This window comes from Schistocerca cancellata, chromosome 4 (assembly GCF_023864275.1).
Source record: "Schistocerca cancellata isolate TAMUIC-IGC-003103 chromosome 4, iqSchCanc2.1, whole genome shotgun sequence".
Taxonomy (NCBI): domain Eukaryota; kingdom Metazoa; phylum Arthropoda; class Insecta; order Orthoptera; family Acrididae; genus Schistocerca; species Schistocerca cancellata.
In genome coordinates this window covers 182,053,598-182,075,717 of record NC_064629.1, presented here as the reverse complement: position 1 = coordinate 182,075,717, position 22,120 = coordinate 182,053,598, and the positions used below count along the sequence as shown (strand labels likewise).

At 40.4% G+C, this 22,120-nt stretch overlaps 1 protein-coding gene and 1 non-coding gene across 2 annotated transcripts in view; both read right to left on the bottom strand.

Annotated features, from left to right (window-relative positions):
* Positions 1-22,120, bottom strand: part of LOC126183659 (methionine aminopeptidase 2-like) — a 128,725-nt gene that overhangs the window by 16,583 nt on the left and 90,022 nt on the right. The window contains exon 7 of the mRNA XM_049925804.1: positions 14,846-14,987. Coding sequence (XP_049781761.1) covers positions 14,846-14,987 — 142 coding nt within the window. The remainder of the gene's footprint in view (positions 1-14,845; positions 14,988-22,120) is intronic.
* On the bottom strand, positions 10,915-10,989 carry Trnas-uga (transfer RNA serine (anticodon UGA)). Its single transcript has one exon. It is a non-coding gene; the product is annotated as a tRNA-Ser (tRNA).

The window sequence follows — 22,120 nt, the reverse complement described above, 5'->3', positions numbered from 1 at the left end:
TATATGCGAGTTAATCTGTATGGGAAAAGTCATATTAAAAGAAAGGAATATGTTGAGTTGTTTGTTTCTTTTATTGATGTGATCTGCTTCGTATTAATTCAGCTTTTGACTAAGTAATGAAATAGAAATTTAAGGTCAGGTACGGTAATGGCCAGTGATTTTTCTTGGAGGGTACTGATTCGTCATCGTCTGAATTCTTTTTACAAACTTATAAATTGAAGTAAAATACTTGTAGGTCATTCTGAAGAGAGATACTACCACTTCTTTACTACTGCCACCACATTTGGACATCGATATTGAGATGAACACACCAATGCTGGCTGTGCAGAAATGTACAGGTTCACAGTTGCAAGATCCTCTGGCGGAGTAGGCAACAAGGCAAGTGCACACACATTCTTTAGCTAGTTGTGTTCATATATCCCAACAATTCCAGTTGTCAACACTACTGTTCGCACACAGTGACACACTTGTTCTCTGGTATTTCTCTTGGTTTACTTTTCACGTTTCATTTGTGCATTGTCAATGATTCTTGGCTACACAACTGAATTCCTCTCTGTTTGTCCTTTCAGATTTGTGTATGGTTTGCCGTTGTCCACTTGGTCTTTTCAGCTACTCACTGTTTTTCTCAGAAACTACCTGGCACTACCCCAACCGGGTTGTCCCTCACAGCAGCTTTTGCAGGGTCAAATGACACTGCAGGATAAGATTCAGTTGCAACAAAAAGTTCAGTACGAGCAAATGCAGGAGCTGATGAAGTAGAATGTGGAGCTCGGGCAAAACATGGGCATGCAGCCTGTGGGTTAAGTACTTATGGGACAATCTTCACAAACATCTCTGCCATTTGTTGTTTGACGACACCATAGAGATGTGGGGAAACTACCTGGATAAATTTATGCTGTATTACAAGATAAGAAACATATCAGATCCTGTAGTCAGAGTGCTGTGTTACTCAGAAGTAGTAGTAGTAGTAGTAGTAGTAGTAGTAGTAATCTGTATGAAACAATTAAAAAGCTGCTGAAGCATAAGAATTTGCTGAACTGTCCACTCTATCAAATGAGCATCTCTGTCATGAAACTCATACTGTGGCAGCTTGATTGCAGTTTAACCAATATAGGCAGTATAGTAATGTGGCCTGGTTGGCAGTCTGCAAGGCCTCGCCAGTACATGAAAGTTTGAATGTATGAACTGAATTATTGCATACCCTGAGTCTTTAATCAGAGATGTAGAGATTAGTAACAGACAAGGAGGTCCAGACTAGAACTCTAATATTGCCCAATCCCAAGATAAGTTCAATCACAAATATTGTCAAAACATTTGAGGTGTCAGCAGCAGATAAAAATGCCTTTTCAGATATGAGGGAGTACTAAAAATAATTTTAAAAAATTAAAAAAATTTTGAAAAAATGCTTTCCATTACAACTAATACATTTGTCTCACTAGTGCTTTCCTGTTCAAAACATTTTTTGTAGTCATCTTTAGAAATGACTGGCAGCAGCTCCTCCCTCGTTTTTTTCACCATTTCTTCAATGTTGTCAAATCGATTTCCTTTCATGCTACTTTTCACACATGGAAATAAGAAAAAGTTGCACAGAGCCAGGTCAGACAAGTAAGGTGCATGGGGTAGTGGAACCATGCCATTTTTAGCCAAAAACTGTCTTACCAAGATGGCTGTGTGTGCAAGTGCATTGTCATGGTGGAAAAACCAGTCTCCTGTCTGCCACAAATTGGGTCTCTTTGACAAACACTGTTTGGCAATCTTCTTAAAATTTCCAAATAAAAGATTTGATTGATGGCCTCACCTGGGGGTACAAACCCTGAATGAACTACACCCTTGGCATAAAAAAAGTAAATCAGCATTGTTTTGATGTCTGATTTGACTTGACGAAATTTTTTTGGACGGGGTGACAATGTCTTATATCGGCTTGACTGTTGTTTTGTTTCTGAGTCATAGCCATAGCACCATGACTCATCACCAGTAATGACCTACACCAGAAAATCTGGATTAGTGTCAAGCTGTTGTTTCAAAGCACGACATTTCAACTCTATGTTCCTTTTCATTGTCGGTCAGAACCCAAGCAACAAACTTGGTAACAATCCTTTTTATTCACAAATATTCCATTAAATTTGCTGAACCGAGCTCCAATATAACACATTAATCTCTGGCAGTTGATCAATTGCCTGTCTATGGTCTGTTATCAAAAGCTCGCAAAGTTTTTCAATATTTTCATTGATTCGGACAGTTCATGGACGTCCAGAATGAGGTTTGTCATCAACAGGTATGTCGCCATTTTTAAATCTAGCAAACCACTCGTATACTTGAGTTTTTCCCAAAGCGTCAGCTTGGTAAGCTGTTTTCAATATTAAAACAGTTTCAGCAGCATTTTTAGCAAGTAGAAAACAAAATTTCACAGCAGCATGTTATTCATTTAAACTTCCTATCATTAAAAAGAAACAAGAACAAAAGAGCACTAGCAAAAACAGTCACTGCAGATGAACAGAACAAGCCAGGTCATTGATACAGCCGACACTGAACTGGCAATGAGTTGCGCTATACATACCTAGCGGCAGAAATGCATACTACACAAGCTCCACCCACAGCAATTCTATTTCAGTTTTTTTTTTTGTACCTCCTCATAGTTAACAAATAGCTCATCTCTTTACTACCATATGTTGATAAATTACTCCCCATGATGACAATCAGGTTGTGAGTTCTGTGCAAGGAAACATTTCTTGCTCACAAGTAGATTTCAATGGACTTAGTACACAGATACATCCTTGCCGGGAATCTTGATTTCGTTCATGTTCGTTAGATAGTAAGAAAAGTTCCCCCTCAGCACTGGATTCAACCTCACTGCTGTGTAAATCTTGTCCAGTTGTTGGAGTGCCACGAACTCTGGCAATGTCCGTATTTCTTTGAAACACGCTAGCCTGTTGCAGTGTGTCCCATTTATCTTGACCACCCTAAATAACTGTTTGTCCAGATGCAAATTACAAAATGTTCCAAGCAAATGTTATTTAGCTGTCAGGGGGACATCAATCAGTATGATTTCCTTCATTATAGATTTGTTTTTTACAAAGATATGAACAGTGGTATGACATTTTTAAATGGCACCGTGTATTTTTTAGTTGGTAATTCATTTCCTCTCCTAAAGACCTATTCAAAAATGCATCACAGTGTACCATTCACTGAAACACAATGTTATTAATTACATAACACAACACTGACTTCGAGTCCGGGAACTCAAACTTGCCCACTTGCTGGAGTTGTCAGAAAACAAATGAAAACCAAGTAAAAACATAACACAAAACTGACTTTGACTCTCCTGTACCATTGCCCAGGAGTAGAACATTGAAAGGTGCTCAAAGTGGTTATCCTGGACACCGATACACTGGTACACTCGTCGAATGAAAGAACTATTTACTGCTTCCAGTGTTGCCTGCTGAAGAGGATTACAAGCAAGCACAATATGTTCGTGCATGTCCTCTGGAGTTGTTGGAATATCGCAATAGACAACATCTTTAATGCATCCCCAAAGAAAAAAGTCCAGAGGATTTAAATCAGGAGACCTAGCAGGCTAAGTAACTGTTCCTCCTCGACCAATCCATCTGGCAGGATACCTCTGGTTCAGAATACAACGTGCACGCAAGGCATTATGTGCTGATCCCACATAAGCATTCTGGTTGTTAGTGGCACTTCATCCAGAAGAGGAGGAAGAATTCGTCTGAGGAAGTTGGCATACGCTGTGCCATCTGGACTACCATTGATGAAATAAGGGCCAATAATTGTAGTACCAAGCATACCAAACCAGACGTTAACTCTCTGGTGACGCTGATGTTCCACCTGTCTAAGTCATCGTGGGTTGTCGTTGGACAAACAATGCATGTTCCTTGTATTTACCTGTCCTTTGTTTGAGAAGGAACATTCATCAGTAAATAGAACATTGGAGAAGTTCGGGTTGGTGAGGATTTGCTGCTGTGCCCACTGACAGAACTGTACCCGATTCTGGAAATGATACCCATGCAATTCTCGATGTGGGTTTACATGGTAAGGATGGAACCGGTGATGTGTAAGAATACAATGTACACTGGTTTTAGGTATGCCAATCTCGTGTTCAAGCTGTCGTGTGCTCACATGTGGATTCATAGCAACGGAAGCGAGAACAGTAACTTTGGCAGCTTCGTCTGTGCGAGTGCTACGACGATTGCCTTGTCATGGGTTGAAACTTCCCGTTTCCTGAAGCGTCGCAAAAAGACAAGAAAACATCCATCGGGAAGGTGGATTCTTGTCTGGATATCTCTCTCTGTACAGTTCTGCTGCCTGCGTAGCATTTTGCCTACCTTCAACAACAACAATAAAAGAAACGCTATGTCGATGCAGTTTGTAGGAAGGACAGCCTTTACTGTATGCCTACTCTGCACTACAGTATTTAAAAGGACTAAACTACTGTACTAAATGTACCAGTACATAAGAAAACAGTATTGCAATTACTGTTCTGCTAACTTACATTCCCCATAGATGAGTAGCATTTCTACCTTCTCTTCATTTGTGTACATTCTACTCACGTAACTATTCAACTCACGATGGTTGACGGAATGACGGGTGTGCATTCCACTTATGTTTACATTTGTCCTCTGTCAACGTCAGTATGTGGATGGGTTCCATTGCCCCGAGTACCTGCGCTAATCGCTGGGAGCATCAACGTCAATGTTGTGTTATGTAATTGATAACATTGTGTTTCAGTGAATGGTACACTGTGATACAGTTTTGAATAGGTCTTTAGGAGAGGAAATGAATTACCAACTAAAAAATACACGGTGCCATTTAAAAAAGTCATACCACTGTTCATATCTTTGTAAAAAACAAATCTATAATGAAGGAAATCATACTGATTGATGTCCCCCTGACAGCTAAATAACATTTGCATGGAACATTTTGTAATTTGCATGTGGACAAACAGTTATTTAGGGTGGTCAAGATAAATGGGACACCCTGTACAAAGTAAGACTGACATTCACCCAATCCCTCTGCCAGAGGAACTTTCAAGAAAGGTAGCAGGGGCCAGTGATTTTCAAAGATTGATTTGAAGGCTGCATACCTGCAGTTACCTCTAGATGCAAATAAGCAGAAAATCCTGGTAGTAAATATGCCTGTTGGAATGTATCAATACAAGAGGTTGTCTTTTTGGGTCACCTCGGCACTGGGAATTTTCAACAGATATGCAGAGCAACTAACTCACGATACTCCTAAATGTGTAACTATTTGGATGACGTGTGGGTGACTGGTGCTACTCGTGAACACCACACGCAGAACTTATGAACTCTATTTCAGCGGCTGCTGGAGAACAGACTCCATTATAACTTTGGGAAATTTAAGTTCTTTGTACTGTCCATTCAGTATATGGGGCGTATATTCAACAGTAAAGGGATTAAGCCTGATGGCACAGTACATAGCTGCAATTGAGAAGCAGCCAGCACCAAAAAATGTAAATGAATTGCAGTCTCTTCTGGGGAAAATTAACTACTATGCAATGTTCATTCCCCAGTCAGCTCGCTTGTCCATCCCTTGAACCACTTGAGGAAGCTGTTGAGAACACACCTGTGGCCACCTCCATAAGTAGTATTGCCATTCGTACTGGACAAGACAAACCTGTCACCCTTGCAACGAATGAGACACAATACAGGTTCAGGTCTGTCTTCTTGGATAAGAATACTGAGGGTACAAAGAAACCGACTGCTTTTGTGTCTAAAAAGACACTCTTGCAAATGTGGAAAAATTATTCACAAATTGAGAAGCTGGGACTGGCCACTTTGAATGGCACTAAAAATTTCCATGTGTTCCTACAGGGGAAAAGGCTCCAGTTACATTCTCATCTTACACACAAAACAGTGCAGTGTTTGCAATGTTGCGCTCTGTTTTTGAGCAATTACCATTATGACATTCATTTTTGGATCACTGCACTCATGCAAAAACAGACGCATTATCACGCCTCCACAATGGCCCCAACATTGAGTTTGACTGTATGGAAATTGTGTTTTCCTCTAGGCAAGACTATACACCACACCTTCCAAGATTTATTATTCACCACTCATGAATTACCAGTGACTACTAGCCAGTACCTCCTCCTGTGTAGTCTTGTCAGTAGTGAAAAGTGGTTGGCCAGAGTGTCTCCCAAAAGAAACAGACCCAGTCTCACGAAATTATTTTCCTACGAAACATGGGCTCGATGTTGTTCAGGGTAGAGTAGTTATCTACAGAGGATGCTAAATGTCGCATCATGGTTCCACCTCTGCTCTGTGGATGCATCTTTCAGCTGCTACATATGTTCCACTGGGGGTCATCAATGATGAAACCTTAAACTTGGTAGCACATTTATTGGCCAGCAAGACAGTACAATCTAGCACACAGTGCGTACTAATCAGGCATGCACTCGCAAAAAAGCCTCCCCTGCAAGATTTTCCCAACGGCACTGGTCTGGGCATTCCGGAAGAGGATATGCATCGACTTTGCCAGCCCATTTCAGGGTTCACTGTGTGACCTGGTTGTGGATGTGTTCTCCAATTTTCCCTGTGTGGCACGAGTCTCATCTACAAGCGCACAAACTTTGATCAGAGTGCTAACTACTATTTTCGCCACAGAGGAAGCCACTCTTATCTTAGTCTCTGACAACAGATCTCAGTTTGTTTCTGCAGAATTCGAGGGGTTCTATGAACGTAAAGGAAAACAGCTGCCTCTGTCTAACAGGCATTGAACTTTAAGTGGTCACAAACTTCCAGGCACAAATGAGGACGGCACTGGTGCCAATGCCCACTGATGTGGCCTTCCGATTCACCTCAGTCATCCGACGAAACCTCACCGAGGTACTGCACGTGCACAGGCTGTGCACACTCCTCTATCTGCTACGAGGGCCCTACAGATGTCGAGCTCAAGTTACACACCACAATACCGGCAGGGCGGGTTTCATGTTCCACTTTAAGCTGGGTTGGGCACCCGACATCATTCTGAGCCATGAGGGGGTGCCAAATATACTCACTGTGGCCAGGCAGGAGAATCTGCCCTGTCACCAAAACCAGTTGCAGCCGTGACACATGCATGAGTACCGTCCACTCCAACCCTGCGCAGGACTACAAACCCAACCAGTCTCAGTGACGAGGCTTTCAGGGCACACACTGCCAATGCTCCTAGATTCTCATGCCAGACACAGCCACACCTGAACCATCACCACCAGCAATGGCAACAGCCAACATGCAAACCAGTGCAGGACTGGCAACGCATGGAGGCTGAGTCACTTCCTGCACCAACAATCTCAATGCCTCAGCAGAAATTGCAGTTAGTTAGTTAGCTAGCTTTATGTCCCATGGATCATTTTTCATGCAAATCGTAATGATGTGGAATGAGTCATTTTACATTCACATTTCACATTAATTTGTAGATGGCTATATGCTGAACATTTATAAGTTTTTTTTAATTATATTAAATCTACAGATTTGAGTTACTAATTCCTATCCGACACCTTTTACACATTACAATGATAGTAATTCTTCTGTGGAACAGAAGGAGTTAAGGAGAAACTTTTAGTTTATTTCCAAATTTTACTTTTCTGTCTATCAGACATTTTACACCACTGGTAAGTTATCAAAAATTTTGGTCGTGGCACTGTGCACCTCCTTTTGTGCTAAATACAACCTTAATGTGGAGAACTGAATGTCATTTTTCCTTTTGGCATTGTAATTATGTACATCACTGTTCTTTTTGAAGTGCAGTGGATTATTTACAACAATTTTCACACAATAGTCAGAATTCCCAACTCCTTAAGAAGATGCCTGTAAGATGATTATGAGCGAGAACTGGATATTATTCTTACAGTACATTTTTGAGCAATAGAGATTTCCTTTCTTGAAAGTGAGTTACCCCAAAACATTATTCCATATGATATTGAATGAAAATATGCAAGATGTGTCTCTCCTCAACATTTCCAATGATTTGAAGTGCAAATGAGGCTGAACTAAGTTGTTTTAGGAGTTCCAAAATGTGCATTTCCCAGTTTAAATTCCTTTCAATATGGACACCTAAGAATTTATAAGTTGCCACCTTATTTATTACTTCCTCACCATGTTTTACACTTACCATCGGTATACTACTCGCAGAGATGCAGAATTGAATGTGACGTGCCCTTCAGAAATTGACAAAGAAACCATTTGTATAAAAAGTACTTTAGTGAGTACTAGGAGGGCTTGTGGCAAAAACTGAGGCCTAAGCCCCAGGGGTATGCACTGGATATACAACACAGTGGTTAGACCTAGGATTTCCTCTGGGGTCGTAGTGTGGCGGAAGAAGGTAGAACAGCGGATTGCTGCTAAAGAGCCTGCTAAGGTGCAGAGATTGGCCTGCTTATCCATAATGGGCGGAATTAGCAGCACACCAACTGCTGGAATGGAAGCCATGCTGGATATGCCTCCACTTCACCTTTGGGTTAAGATGGAGGCAGCAGCTGGGGCATACAGACTTAAAACTGACCAAAACTAGGTGTCATTCGGATATCCAGAATCATACACTAACATAGTTAGTGAGGTAAAAATAGGTACGGCTGGGAAATGCCTGCCGACTATCTAATAACTCCCAACTGCTTCGACAAGCATTACAACATAATAATTGGAAGTAGGGAGCAGTGGGAGAAAACAGTTCGACACTGTATGGGGGACATTGTTTGGTTCACCAATGGGTCGAAAACAGATCGAGGCGTTGGGGCAGTGTTGTACGGGGTTCAGCCAAGACCAGCATCTCTCTAGGGAAACTGGCCTCTGTATTTCAAGCCGAAATTACTGCACTCAGGGCATGGGTGGAGGAGAATATGAGTAGGTGCTACAATGACCGTAGCATCTACATCTATTCAGACATCCAGGCAGCCCTGAAATCATTGGCAGCTCCTGCAACAAGATCTAAGACTGTTGCAGATTGCCACAGGGCTCTGGTGGAGCTAGGGGGAAGCAATAGGGTGTACCTAGTGTGGGTCCCTGGCCACTCAGGGATCTGTGGCAATGAACAAGCTGATAGATTGGTTAGGATGGGGGCAACAACTCCATTTATTGGACCGGAACCTGTCTTGACAATCACCAAGGCTATGATCAAATTAGAACTACAGAACTGGCTTAGGAAACAGCACGTAGGATATTGGACCAAGGTCCATAAACAAAAACATGGTAAGGTAATGATGCCCAAGACATGTTTTAAAAGAAGCTCTCTAATCCTGGGAGTGAACAGGAAAGAGATCAAACTCATGACTGGTCTGATGACCGGCCATGGAAACTTCAAAAAGCACCTACACACAATGGGTATAATGGAAGAGGACGCTAAATGTAGGATCTGTGATGAGGGTAAAGAAACTGCATCAAACCTAATCTTTGAATGCATGGCACTGGAGAGTAAAAGATACAGAATCTTCGGGACAACTAGACCTGAAGAAATTGTGTCTAACAAAAAACTGGTAGAGAGACTCCTTGCACTATTTAAGGGCACTGGTTGGCTTTACTAGATATACAGGGAGCGATACCACACAATAAACCTAGTTTCGGTGCGGGCAGTGGCGGGTCAGACCTAAGCTGTTTTAGCTCTCCTGTTAAAATCAATCAATCAATCCATCCATCCATCCATCCATCCATCCATCAACCATTTGCAGAAAACCATTCAAAGATTCTTTTAAGAAAATTGTTTAGCATTTATTCTGTTGCTGTACTGATTACAATACTAGTGCCGCTAGCAAAAAGAACTAATTCTGCTTGTACATTAGATGGAAGATCGTTTACGTATATGAACAACAATAGTGGACCTAAGACTCAGCCTTGCCAAATCCCACACTCAATATCTCCCCAGTCTGAGTAATGTCCCTGGACTACCTTGACGGAATAACTAAGTGCTTCCTTTTGCATTTTGGTTAGGTATTATAAGCGGCATTCAAAAAGAAATGAGCTGGAGGCATAATTACAGAAACCAGTACCTGTATGTTAGAAGGTGAATCGTTTGTCACTCAGAGTCTTTTCACGGGACCAAAAATAGCGTAATCACAGGGAAAGAGAAGTCCAGACAGTACTGACCTGCTCTATTTTGTTGTTTAATAGTTATAAAATCTGGTGAGTGAACATGTACACGGCATTCTCAGTAGATCAACTCTTCTAAAACCCAAACTGTGATTTGCTGAGGATATTATTGTTGTGCAGGTGGGATACTACACAAAAATACATCACCTTCCCAAAAGTTTTGGAAAATGAAGCCTTTAGTGAATCAGGTTGGTGTTCATTGACATCCCTCCTATCACCTTTCTAATAGACAGGTTTGATAATGGCATATTTTAGTCTCTTTGGAAAAATGCTTTGAGTTAGTGAGGCATTACATATTTTATATACGACAATGGTTATTGTACGGGCACAAATCTTTAGTACTCTGTCGGAAAGACCATCAAATACAGATGAGTGTACAGTCTTGTAATTTCAGAATGAGAAGCTGGTGACGCATTCATATGATTATATTTTATGATAGTTGCTTTTTCAAACTATTATTGTGATTTTTCTCTTGAACTGTTTGTCCATATAATTTCCAATATGTTTAAAAATGATTATTGAATATCATAAACTACGACATGGTATTTACTATTTGTAAGTCATCATTTACAGCTCTTCCATTCAGTTCAATAGTGATGTTATTCTGCTCTGTGGCTGATTGGCCTGTCTCTTGTTTCACTACATTCCACATACCCTTAGGTCTGTTTTCGGATTACTGGTTTCTGACAAGTGCATGTTCCTCGATTTTTTGATAATTTTTCTTGGTAACTGAATAGTTTTCATTGTGTGCAACTATTGCAGTATCTCTAATTGTTTTTGCCAACAGATACATTTCCGAAACTTCCTGGCAGATTAAAACTGTGTGCCCGACCGAGACTCGAACTCGGGACCTTTGCCTTTCACGGGCAAGTGCTCTACCAACTGAGCTACCGAAGCACGACTCAAGCCCGGTACTCACAGCTTTACTTCTGCCAGTACCTCGTCTCCTACCTTCCAAACTTTACAGAAGCTCTCCTGCGAAACTTGCAGAACTAGCACTCCTGAAGTTTCATATCAGCGCACACTCCGCTGCAGAGTGAAAATCTCATTCTGGAAACATCCCCCAGGCTGTGGCTAAGCCATGTCTCCGCAATATCCTTTCTTTCAGGAGTGCTAGTTCTGCAAGTTTCGCAGGAGAGCTTCTGTAAAGTTTGGAAGGTAGGAGACGAGGTACTGGCAGAAGTAAAGCTGTGAGTACCGGGCTTGAGTCGTGCTTCGGTAGCTCAGTTGGTAGAGCACTTGCCCGCGAAAGGCAAAGGTCCCGAGTTCGAGTCTCGGTCGGGCACACAGTTTTAATCTGCCAGGAAGTTTCATATCAGCGCACACTCCACTGCAGAGTGAAAATCTCATTCTAGATACATTTCCCTTTTCCTTTCTCAAGATATTTTAATCCATCTAGTGATCCCTGGTTTTTGATGTGGCTATTTACGTCCTTTCTGATTAGTTTGTATGGAAAGTTATTTTGAAATAATGATATTAATTTATCACAGAATGGATTAAATTTTATGTTAGCACTTGGTTCATTGTAAATTTCATCCCAGGTCATCTCTTTTAAAGTGTTCTTCAAAACATATGTCCTGGAGTCAGTATTCTAAATGATTTCCACTTAGTGGTATCCATATTGTCTTTATCCACCCATTTTGGAAAGTTAATTACCGAGATCAAACTGTGGGATTGAAATAATACTTCCAGATCATTTTTCCCATTAGAATCCTTTAGAAAATCTACACTGAAGTCCCACAGACCATTAACCAATAGCCGTTGTCCGACAGATGGCATAGTAATGAACCCATATTCCTTAAAAACAGTTCAAAATTTCCCCTTGAGAATCTACATACAATTATAATTAAAGTGAACTATTTTTTTATACTGATTCACAAGCACAAACTTCTTAGTGCAGATCACTACATATCTACTTGTATCAATGTTTTTGAATTTGTACTGCCTTCTTTTTCCATATTTCTTCTGCATGAGTAATATGCTAGAGTATAATCCTTTACATGAAAAGCTCCTGTACCTTATTCAGTCCCCTAATATTTTGATGAAATAAGCTAATCTTACTTTGCAGCACTTTCTTCAGCATTTTGTGGGGCTCTTCTGTTATTTTGATTTCTTTCAAATTAGGATGCCTGAATCTTGATTCTAACCTAAAAATGGTACCTCTGTGATACCAATAACCACAAGGATCTCAGTTTGTGTGATGGTGAGCCCCTTTACATTTTCTGAAGGAAGCTCAGCCAACCCATCCTTCCCCCTCTTATTCAGGTGTAGGCCGTGTCTAGTATATCCCTATCTCAAATTGTAACAGCAGGCACTGCACTCATATGAGATTTCATTTCAGTCAGAAGCAGCCAGCTCAACTTAGGACTCACATGGCTCACAGCAGAATTAACCTAGGTCAAGTGTGGCACTTTAGGAATTCCACAAAACTCACATTTGTGAGTGTAGTGGATCAGACAAGAGAATTAGGAAGACACCATAGGGATGGAAAACCTGGAAACTGAGGTCCCACTGGAGTCACTGGAGGGCTACCCATACAACCCTCACCACCGACCTGACTCGTGAAACATGTCTCGTCAATTCTGATCCTACACACCTACTGAAGGTGGGAAGGATTTAGGGATTTAGTATCATCGCAGAATTTGGACAATGACAACAAGACACACACACCAGATTTGCCCATATAGAATTCCATGGGTTTAAAGTGAAACTAGGGGCAATGTGGATGGGTACTGCATCAGTTGCTGTGACCCCTCTGGCAGCATAGGCTATGAGGAAAGTAGGTGCAAGTTGCGCAGCCAGTTATGTTGGTGTGTCCGAAGTGTCACCAACATTATTATTCAAAAACAGTAACCTGCTTGCTCTTGGTTATTTCTCTCAGTATTTTATTCAGGCTTCGTTTGTATGCTGTTGATGATCCTTGGCTTCACATTTGAATTGTGTTTTTGGATTTTCATACAGTTTGCCATTGTTCACTCTGTCCACCTCAGTTGTGTGTCACAGAGGTTTCTCATCTATTTAAACTTGTGGTGTTAGCATACATTTTTAGTACTTTTATTTTTTTTTTTTAATTTAAGTCATGCATCACCAACTTGTTTTTCTGAAAAAAGTCTTCGGCATTAATTGGTAGCCTCTTAAGTGGTACTACTGTTTTTGAGACTGAAACATCTCTCATATAAATGAGTCCATCCTTCCTCCTTTATTCACTTTCTAGTACAGTTCAAAATATTAATTCTCCTATACATGCAATAATTCATTCCTAGTACGCCATTGTTCTCTACAATTGTGATCCTGTCTGTCTCAGCACACAGCAGGGGTTCTGAAATACTTGGTCAATGCACTTCTGTCCTCTGCACACTCACCACTATGGTCATCTTCACTCACTGTCACACTCTCAACTCTCAAGACAGACTGGTGCCAAAATAAGGGTCCTGTATAATAATTCCTAGTAAACAATGCTATTATGTTTCAACATTTACATCTGCAAGTCCAATCAGAAAATATAAAGTGCCTTTTTTCCAAGGACTTAGATGGAAGGTAATGTGTCAAGAAAAGTGAGGCCAATAAGTAGGAACAGATTTCACTTTCAAATTCAGGGGCCACGAAACTGATTAATAAATAAAAATAAAAGTACAATAATTTAATAAAAGGCAGTTTAAAACTCAACCACATTATTAGCGACAAAAATATTCTGCTGAGCAGCAAATCAGAAGAGCCCATTCATTGTCAAATGACGTACTATTACCCCTAATTGCATACAATATTTTGCTTTGAAATGTACAAAGTCTTCAAGCTTGAAGCTGCTACTGCAAATTTCACTGCACTTGTTGAAATAGCACTGCCATCGCTCTGGTGCTGCCCCGTGCCACAGTGGCACCGCTGCAGCAAATTTTGTCTGCCAAGAAACCACATCAGTGTGAGAAATGACTGAAGCTACTCTCTGCATATAGCATTGCCCATCATGATTGCAATGATGGAAATATCTATCTGAAAAAAGGTACAGTAATTCATGAAAAGGTCAGATTGTTTTTTTTTTTTTTCCCTCAGAAAGTGTAGCAGACATAAGGATTTTGTATGTTTCATTAACTGGTCCAGAGTGCAACAATTCATCTCTGAAGAAGTTCTGTCGAGAATTCCTGGGAGTGGGTTTCTCATTTTACACACATTCCATGCTAATGTTGATGTCTCTGTTAGGAATAAAAGCCACTTGCATTTTGTAGTAAACCATTTGCAGGTGATGAGTGATGACAAACAAAAACAGATTTAAAATGACCACATTTTAGGTTTGGACAACAAGTCTTTTTCTAAATTAACTAAGAGAAAGCACAGACATCCCATTTCATCACACTAGAACTTTACAAGGACGATAGTCATAATAAAGCAGGGGTCAAACTGACCATTGTCTACCAAATATCGATCTATAATATTTGATACACATTTTGAACACAAATAACATAAAAAAAGGAAAGCACAGAAAACAATTCATGTAATTCAACTGAATTGAAACACATGAGGGGAAGAGAGTCATAACTTGATTTTTTTTTTTAGTCTAGTAGAAAACAATACCTACGATTGTATGTTCCATCTCAGCTAACACCAACATAAATATTTCTGTGTTTTGATCTCTGTTTGCATTTAACACACAAGCCTATCCCTATTCTTGCTTGAAACAAAAACAATCAGTGTTTTACTGTAAAATATTAACATTATAACATTAACTGCAGTTCGCAATAACAATAAAATAAATTACTCACTGTACTGTGATATGGAGTGACCATTAAGATTGCGAATTGATTTTACTGGATATGTTTTGCCATCAATTTCCACCTCATATGATTCCATCACTTCCTGGATCTCTGCACCAACATCACAAAGTGGAACATCAATACCGGCACACTGAAAAATATTTTGAAGCTTGTCAAGAAAACCATGTGGAATGTCATTAAATTAAAAAAGTGATATAGCAATAATCACATAGTATTCTACATAAATCTAGCAACTGCAAACAACATGAGACTTCTCAGTACACAAAAATATGTTGAAAAATTGGTACTGTGCACCTGAAAAATATGAGTGACAACCACTCCCAATCTGGTCTTTTCCTATTACTAATAAAAATTTCCAGCTTGTAAAAAAAAAAAATTATTTCTTCACCCTCTCTCCAATTATTTAAAGACTACTTGCAGAAAATTTCCATTAACAAATTTGAGGCACTATGAACTATAATACTTTTGCATGACCAAGATGTGTAGGAAAAGAAGATTTGTAATGAAATGAAAATCAATGTTAGACGAGGAACATTCATCCTGTAGCATCATGTCCAAATACTAACAATTCTGAAACCGACAATTCAATTAACACACAGTCTTACATGCAAGATACTCCCTTCCACACATTTTAAATGTCACCGATGTGAATTTGTTATCAGGGCCATTTATTTAATACTCTGAGAAATACAGGTAAAGCAATTGAGAATAATGAGATTGATGCTTCCATCAACTTATTGCAGTAGTTTCTATATGTTTGTCTTTCAACAATCTCCTCCTCTCATGCAAATAATGAAAACACCAAAAAAAGAGGACAGGGTGAGCAGTGGCAACATTACAAAAAATTACAGTTAACTTTTGCAATGCTGCCGCACTTATGTAAAATAATTTTCACTACACTCAGTGCATCTCGTCAAAATTTCCATCCTTTACAACCTCAAGGTCAACAGGACATCGAACTGAGCTCACTTCCTTTAACTTCGAAACACAGTCACCAAAACTTGTTTTCCTTCCCAATTGTTTCAAAGATCTTGGCACATGCACCACTATACACCTACCAAAGCTGTTCCTTTACAGAAACAATCGCTGTTCTACCAGAGTACAACAAATTCACATGTCGTAGATCCAGGTTATGAGGAGGATGCTCTATAACTTTTTTGCCTACTGTAAATAAATGACTGATACATGTTTTGACCAGTGTGGTGGAGTACAGTAAATTTATTGTCCTCTTATCATGGACAGGTGATATAAATTATTTTCAGGACTTTAAGCATTCATCATTTTGCAAACTGCTTCCCATTGCAGTTGTCATTTTTCGTATTACGTGTACCTATATTTGTTTTGTGGAAACAATTTCAGGAAAACTAAAATGATCATTTACAAAACTTTTTCTAGGAGTAAAAAATAACTATAAAATTTATCGAAACCACTTAAGAAATGTCACCACTGAAAATTTTTAATGACTTATCTTAACCCTATTGGAAGTATTATAATGCAGCAGCGCAGTTTCTCTGATATGGTGCAATGTTACTATATGTCATTCTTCACTACTTGATTTAAAAGTATAAAGTAAATAGCATATTACTACAAATGACAACTATGGTTGCATGTTATAAAGTTTTAAAATAACTGCTCGAATTGAATGTTCTGCTAGTTAAATGGCAGATTTAACTTTAATCCAGTGGAAAGTAGATGTTCTGACACACAGTGTTTTACATTCTGATCCGAACAGAGCATATATGATGGGAAAAATCATGAAGCAGAGTCTGAGGTTATTACACTACAAAACTGAATTTATTAACTGCACAAATATAACTGACTGGAGCAACAATTATATATGGATATAATGAAACATTGCCTAGAATAGTAAATAACAAATCAGAGGAGAAAATAAAACTGTTGACTGTTGATAAAATTATGAACACAAGATATTTTTTGTTTTACTCTCAACTACAAAATTAACATATATCTTTCACGTATTACAGAAACTGATTTGCTTCAACCTTCTCCATCAATATCAGTTTGTTCCAGGAACTATTCTGCGAAAATAGAGATTATGTTCATAAGCAATACATTTTTTTGTATGACTACTGACAGTGGTGTGAGATTTCGAATTTTGACACAAAGGCCACAAGGAGTTCAGTTGTTTAATAAGATTGTAAATGCTGTTTTTCAAATAGGATGTACTTTTGTTTGTAATATTCATACATGATCATTATATTATCAATCAATGTATCAGAGATATGGTTTGTTTTTAAATTTTTTGTTTGACAGAAATCAATTTCAATCATACATAAAGTATAGGATTGCTTTCATTCTGAATTATCTCTTATCAACAAGATTTTCATCAATGTTCTCAATATTTCTTTCTTTCTGAGTTCTGTTTGTTCATTTATTATGTTATTTGGATTTTTTGCAAAATGTGTGTAGATTTCTATTGCCTCCGAGATACTTATGTAGCTTCCTTTTTCGGGACTATGAAGACTAGTAGGATTAGTGTTTATATCAACTCTAGAGTGTTTATTGTCTTGAAGATGAGTGTTTTTTGTCTTGAAGATACATACTAAATGTAGAGAGGCTGTTTTGATTTCTGTTTATATGCTCTTTGTATCTTACTGTAAATTTTCATCTTGATTGTCTAATGTAAACCTTTCACAGTTACCGCATTTAATTTTGAACAATTACGAAAAGATGATGTGATGAGCTGAAGACAGGCACAAAGAAAAGACTGTTACACACCACACTTTCAGCCAAAGCCTTATTCAGAAAAGAAAGGGCGCGCGCACGCCCCCCCTCCCCCCCCCCCCCCACACACACACACACACACACTCTCTCTCTCTCTGCAATCCTCCCACTCCACAAAACCACCCTTGGGTCAGCTTCCAAGAATTTCTTTGTAAGAACACCAATCTTTCAGCAGAAGAAAGAACAGTCATACACAGCCTCAAAACGGATCCTCACCTGATCATCCCACCTGCAGACAAAGGTTCCACTACTGTCATTATGAACTACAGTGACTACCTGGTGGAAGGCCTTTGCCAACTGTCTGATTCCTTCACCTATAAACTCTGCCAGTGTAATTACATCCAAGAAGTCCAACACAACAGCCAAGCTATGTTTTGAAGCTACCTATGGCTGTCGTTTCTTTTGCTGAAAGGTTGGTGTTCTTAGGAATGGACTTGGGGAGGATTGGTGAGGGTAAGTTGGAGTAAGCAATTCCGAGGAGGTGACCAGACAGCTGTTTGGGGAGGGATCACAGTTGGATGGTGGTACGAATTGGGAGAGGCAAGGTTCAGTGTTGGGATTAGGTTGGCTTCGGTTGGAGGGATTGGTGACAAAGAAGCGTTACCATTACAAGGACTGGAAGAAGATGTGAAGGTCTTTGCCAAGTCCATCCTTGTTTTCATTTGTTTTGTCTTGTTTTAGGGCACAAAAACAATTACGGTCATACACGTCCATGTCAGAAATACAGAACATGAAGACAAAAAAAGGAGTTAAAAACAACAACACATCAGGCCCAATTGACAGAAGGAAATACAGCTAAAAACGTGGACTTGGAGAAATATCCATAAAATACTCCACAGAGACCCCGAACTAAAGATTAAATGTCCTTCACCAAAATGCTATGATGGATAAAAAGTAAAAGGCACTCGGCAGATTGCATGTTGTTCACTAAAACGGCCGATAACTCAGATGGCGAAACTTAAATGAGAATTTAAGTGGTTAAAAAAAGAGCATTCCATCAGGAAATGGTAAACCATCAACGGTTGACGACAATGAGCATAAAGTGGTGGGGAATCACCACTTAACAAATAGCAATGGCTAAAACGATAGTACCCAATATGCAACTTCACTAAAATAATCTCCTCGCAGCAAGAGGCCCAAGAGGAGGTTGGCCAAGCTGCTGGGAGAGGTTTAATTCCTTAGAGCTTGTTCCCACGAAAGAAAGACCAGTGGTGGTGCCAAAGTGACACCACCTGATGACAAAGGACACTACAGAGATCATCTGAGGGAATGGAAGAACTAGTGGGCTGAGGTTCAAGGACTGCAGCCTCAGCAGAAGTGTCAGCGGCCTCATTGCCCTTCAGACCATCGCAGCAGCTCCAGTGAGAGTGAGCATGTGAAAGCTTTCCTGGACCCATTGCACTAAGAGATGAGTGGTGTACAGCACACAGAGGCTCTGAAGGGCACTGAGAGAGTTGGGGCAGATTACACAATTTAGAAGCCTGTGTCGCTGGATGGCATAATACAGGGCAATGAGCTCTGCTGTAAATACTGAGCAGTGTTCCAGAAGCCAATACTGAAAAGCGTTGGTACCAATGATGAAGTCACACCCGACACCACAGTTAGTCCGAGAGCCATCAGTATACACTAAGGCACTATTGCGAAGTTCTGTGGGAATGTCGAGAAACTTATGATGATAGAGAGAGTGAATTAAGTCCAAGGCAGACATGGGCTGGCGCAGGAAGCCATGGTGATGAAGGGTTCACACCCACTGGTAAAGTGGCAAGTAGCGTGCAGTTAAGCCGCCAGAGCAATATCCGAAAGCAAACTCCAGGAGGTAACAGAGATCAGGAATGTGCCCCATACTGGGGATCAAAGGAGTCATCAAAGGAGTAGGCATATGATGAGTCAACCACCCTAGTGTAAAAGGCACCAATGGCCAAATGGATGCCACGATGCCGGATTGTATTTAGGTGGCATAAGATGGATGCATAAATGAAGCACCCATAGTCTAATTTCAAACGGACAAGGGACCAGTACAAGCAAGAGGAAGGTGGTCTGGTCCGCTCCCCACGAAGTACCGCTGAGGACACTTAAGACACTGAGGGACTGCGTACATCGAGCGGCCAGGTAAGACATGGGACGACCTTCCTATCATGCATAAGCCCCAGGAATTTCGCAGTTTCGACGAACAGAAGAGCAATGGGCCCAAGATGTAAAGAGGGTGGAAGAAACCAATTGTGCAGCCAGAAATTTGTACTAACAGTTTTGTCAGCAGAAAAGTTAAAGCCACTGTCGATGCTCCACAAGTAAAGGCAGTTGAGACAACACTGAAGACGCTGCTCAAGGAGACAAGTCCATGGAGACTGCAATAGATCACAAAATCATCGACAAATAGAGAGCCAGAGATGCCCAGTGGGAGACAGGCCATAATAGGGTTAGTGGTGATAGCAAAGAGCATGACGCTCAGGATGGAACCCTGAGGCAACCTGTTTTCCTGGATAAAGATGTCCAACAAAGCATAATATACATGTACCTTGGAAACTCTGTCTTTTAAAAATTCCTGAAGAAAACAGGGAATGCCACCTCAGAAGCCCCATGTATATTGTGTATGGAGGATACTAGTCCTCTAGCTGGTGTCATAGGCTTTCTCCAAATCGCAAAACAGAGCCAGTCTGGTATTCCCGCAGGAAACCTTCCATCACATGGGTTGACAAAAGTGACAAGACGGTCAACTGCAGAACGGCGCACTCGAAATCCACATTGTGCAGTGGTTAGTAAACTGTGAGCGTTGAGCCACCATAACAGCCGGGCATGAATCATACATTCCCTCAACATGAACACAAAACTGGTCAGAGAAATTGGGTGGTAGCTACAAGGAAGGTGTTTGTCCTTGCCGGGCTTAGGTATGGGTATGACAGAGGCTTCATGCCAGCATGAGGAAAACATGCCCTCTGCTCAGATGCAATTCTACGTATGAAGGAGAAAGTGCCTGCCTGCAAGAGAAAGGTTATGCAACATCTGGATGTGAACACTGCCTGACCCTGGGGGCAGAGGATCGGTATGAAGTGAGAGCATGATCTAGCCCCTCATAGTAAAAGTGGCACTGTAGCAATCACGATTCTTAGAAGAGCAGATTATCACCAGAGGTTCCTCTTCTTATTTTACATGGAGGAACACAGGGTGATTGTGGGTGGAGCTCAAAATCTCCACAAAATAGTGGCCCAATCTGTTGGAGATAGCACATGACAACATCTGCTATGGTCAGGTCAGAAATTGGGGAATAGACATTGGCCCCAGAGAGCCATCAGAGGCTGGCTCACACAACAGAAGAGAGAGAGTGGAAATGTTAAAAGAACTAGTAAATGAAATCCAGCTAGCTTGTTTGTTATCACAAAGAATGTAACGGCACTGTAGGCGCAACTGTTTATAATGAATGCAGTTTGCCATTATACGATGATGGTTAAAAACACTGAGAGCACGTCTCCGTGCACAAATTGCGTCACAGCACACCTCAGTCCACCAACAAATCAGCACAAAGTGAGGTAAAGATGAAGTGCGAGGAATGGAACATTCTGCAGCGGTAGGGATAACGCTGTCAAGGTAGTCCACATGGTCATCAAAACTGGGGAAATGTTGTTCGATGAAGATCGCCAGGGAGGAGTAAAGTCTCCAGTCAGCCTTGGCAGGTTCCCATTTAGGTGTGTCTATAGGTGGGGTAGGTGTCAGCAAAAGCATAGCACACAGGAAATAGTCACTCAAGCACATGTCAGAGAGAACGGACCACTTGAGATGAGAGGCAAGGTGGACAGTGCAGAAGGAGAGGTCCAAATGGGAATAGGTGTGCATGGAGTCTGAAAGGAACATGGGCACTGCACGTGAATCCTGCATTTCCATTGTGCTGCCAATTACTTGCACATGATTAGATGTAGATAAAAAGTAAAAATGTTAGCAAATATACAAATTTATATAACTTAAAAACAGCCACAAACTATGAAACATTAAATATAACGCCAGTTTGCTAATGTATGCCTGTAGTATTTTCAAGCTGATTTCTTTATATTATTCAGAAGAGGTGCAAACACAGAGCAACTGTTTTAAGTATATCATCACCTGCTCCTTGTAATGAAATAGAAATAAACAAAATAGAAGGTGACATATTTAGAAATCACATTTTTAAAAAATGATGGAATGTTTACATATTAAGATTAAGATAGGAATCTGACACAGATGAGATTATTCTGGTGAGGGCAGATACACAATGACATGGTGGAGTAGCTGGGAAACAGGGGTGGGGGAAGAATAAAAGAAGATGGAGTCTAAGTGATTACAGAGTGGAAGGTGTGAGAGCAGATTAGTGAAGTGGATAGGTGTGGAGGTGGATTTGGGACACGGACTAGCAGACACTGTGACTAGGATTACAGGACTGAATGATGTGTTGGAAGAGCAAATTAAATTACTTGAAAGTAGATATTTTGTAATCAACCAGCAAAACAATATGGAAATACAAGTGAAAAATGTTTCTATATCTTTAACAAC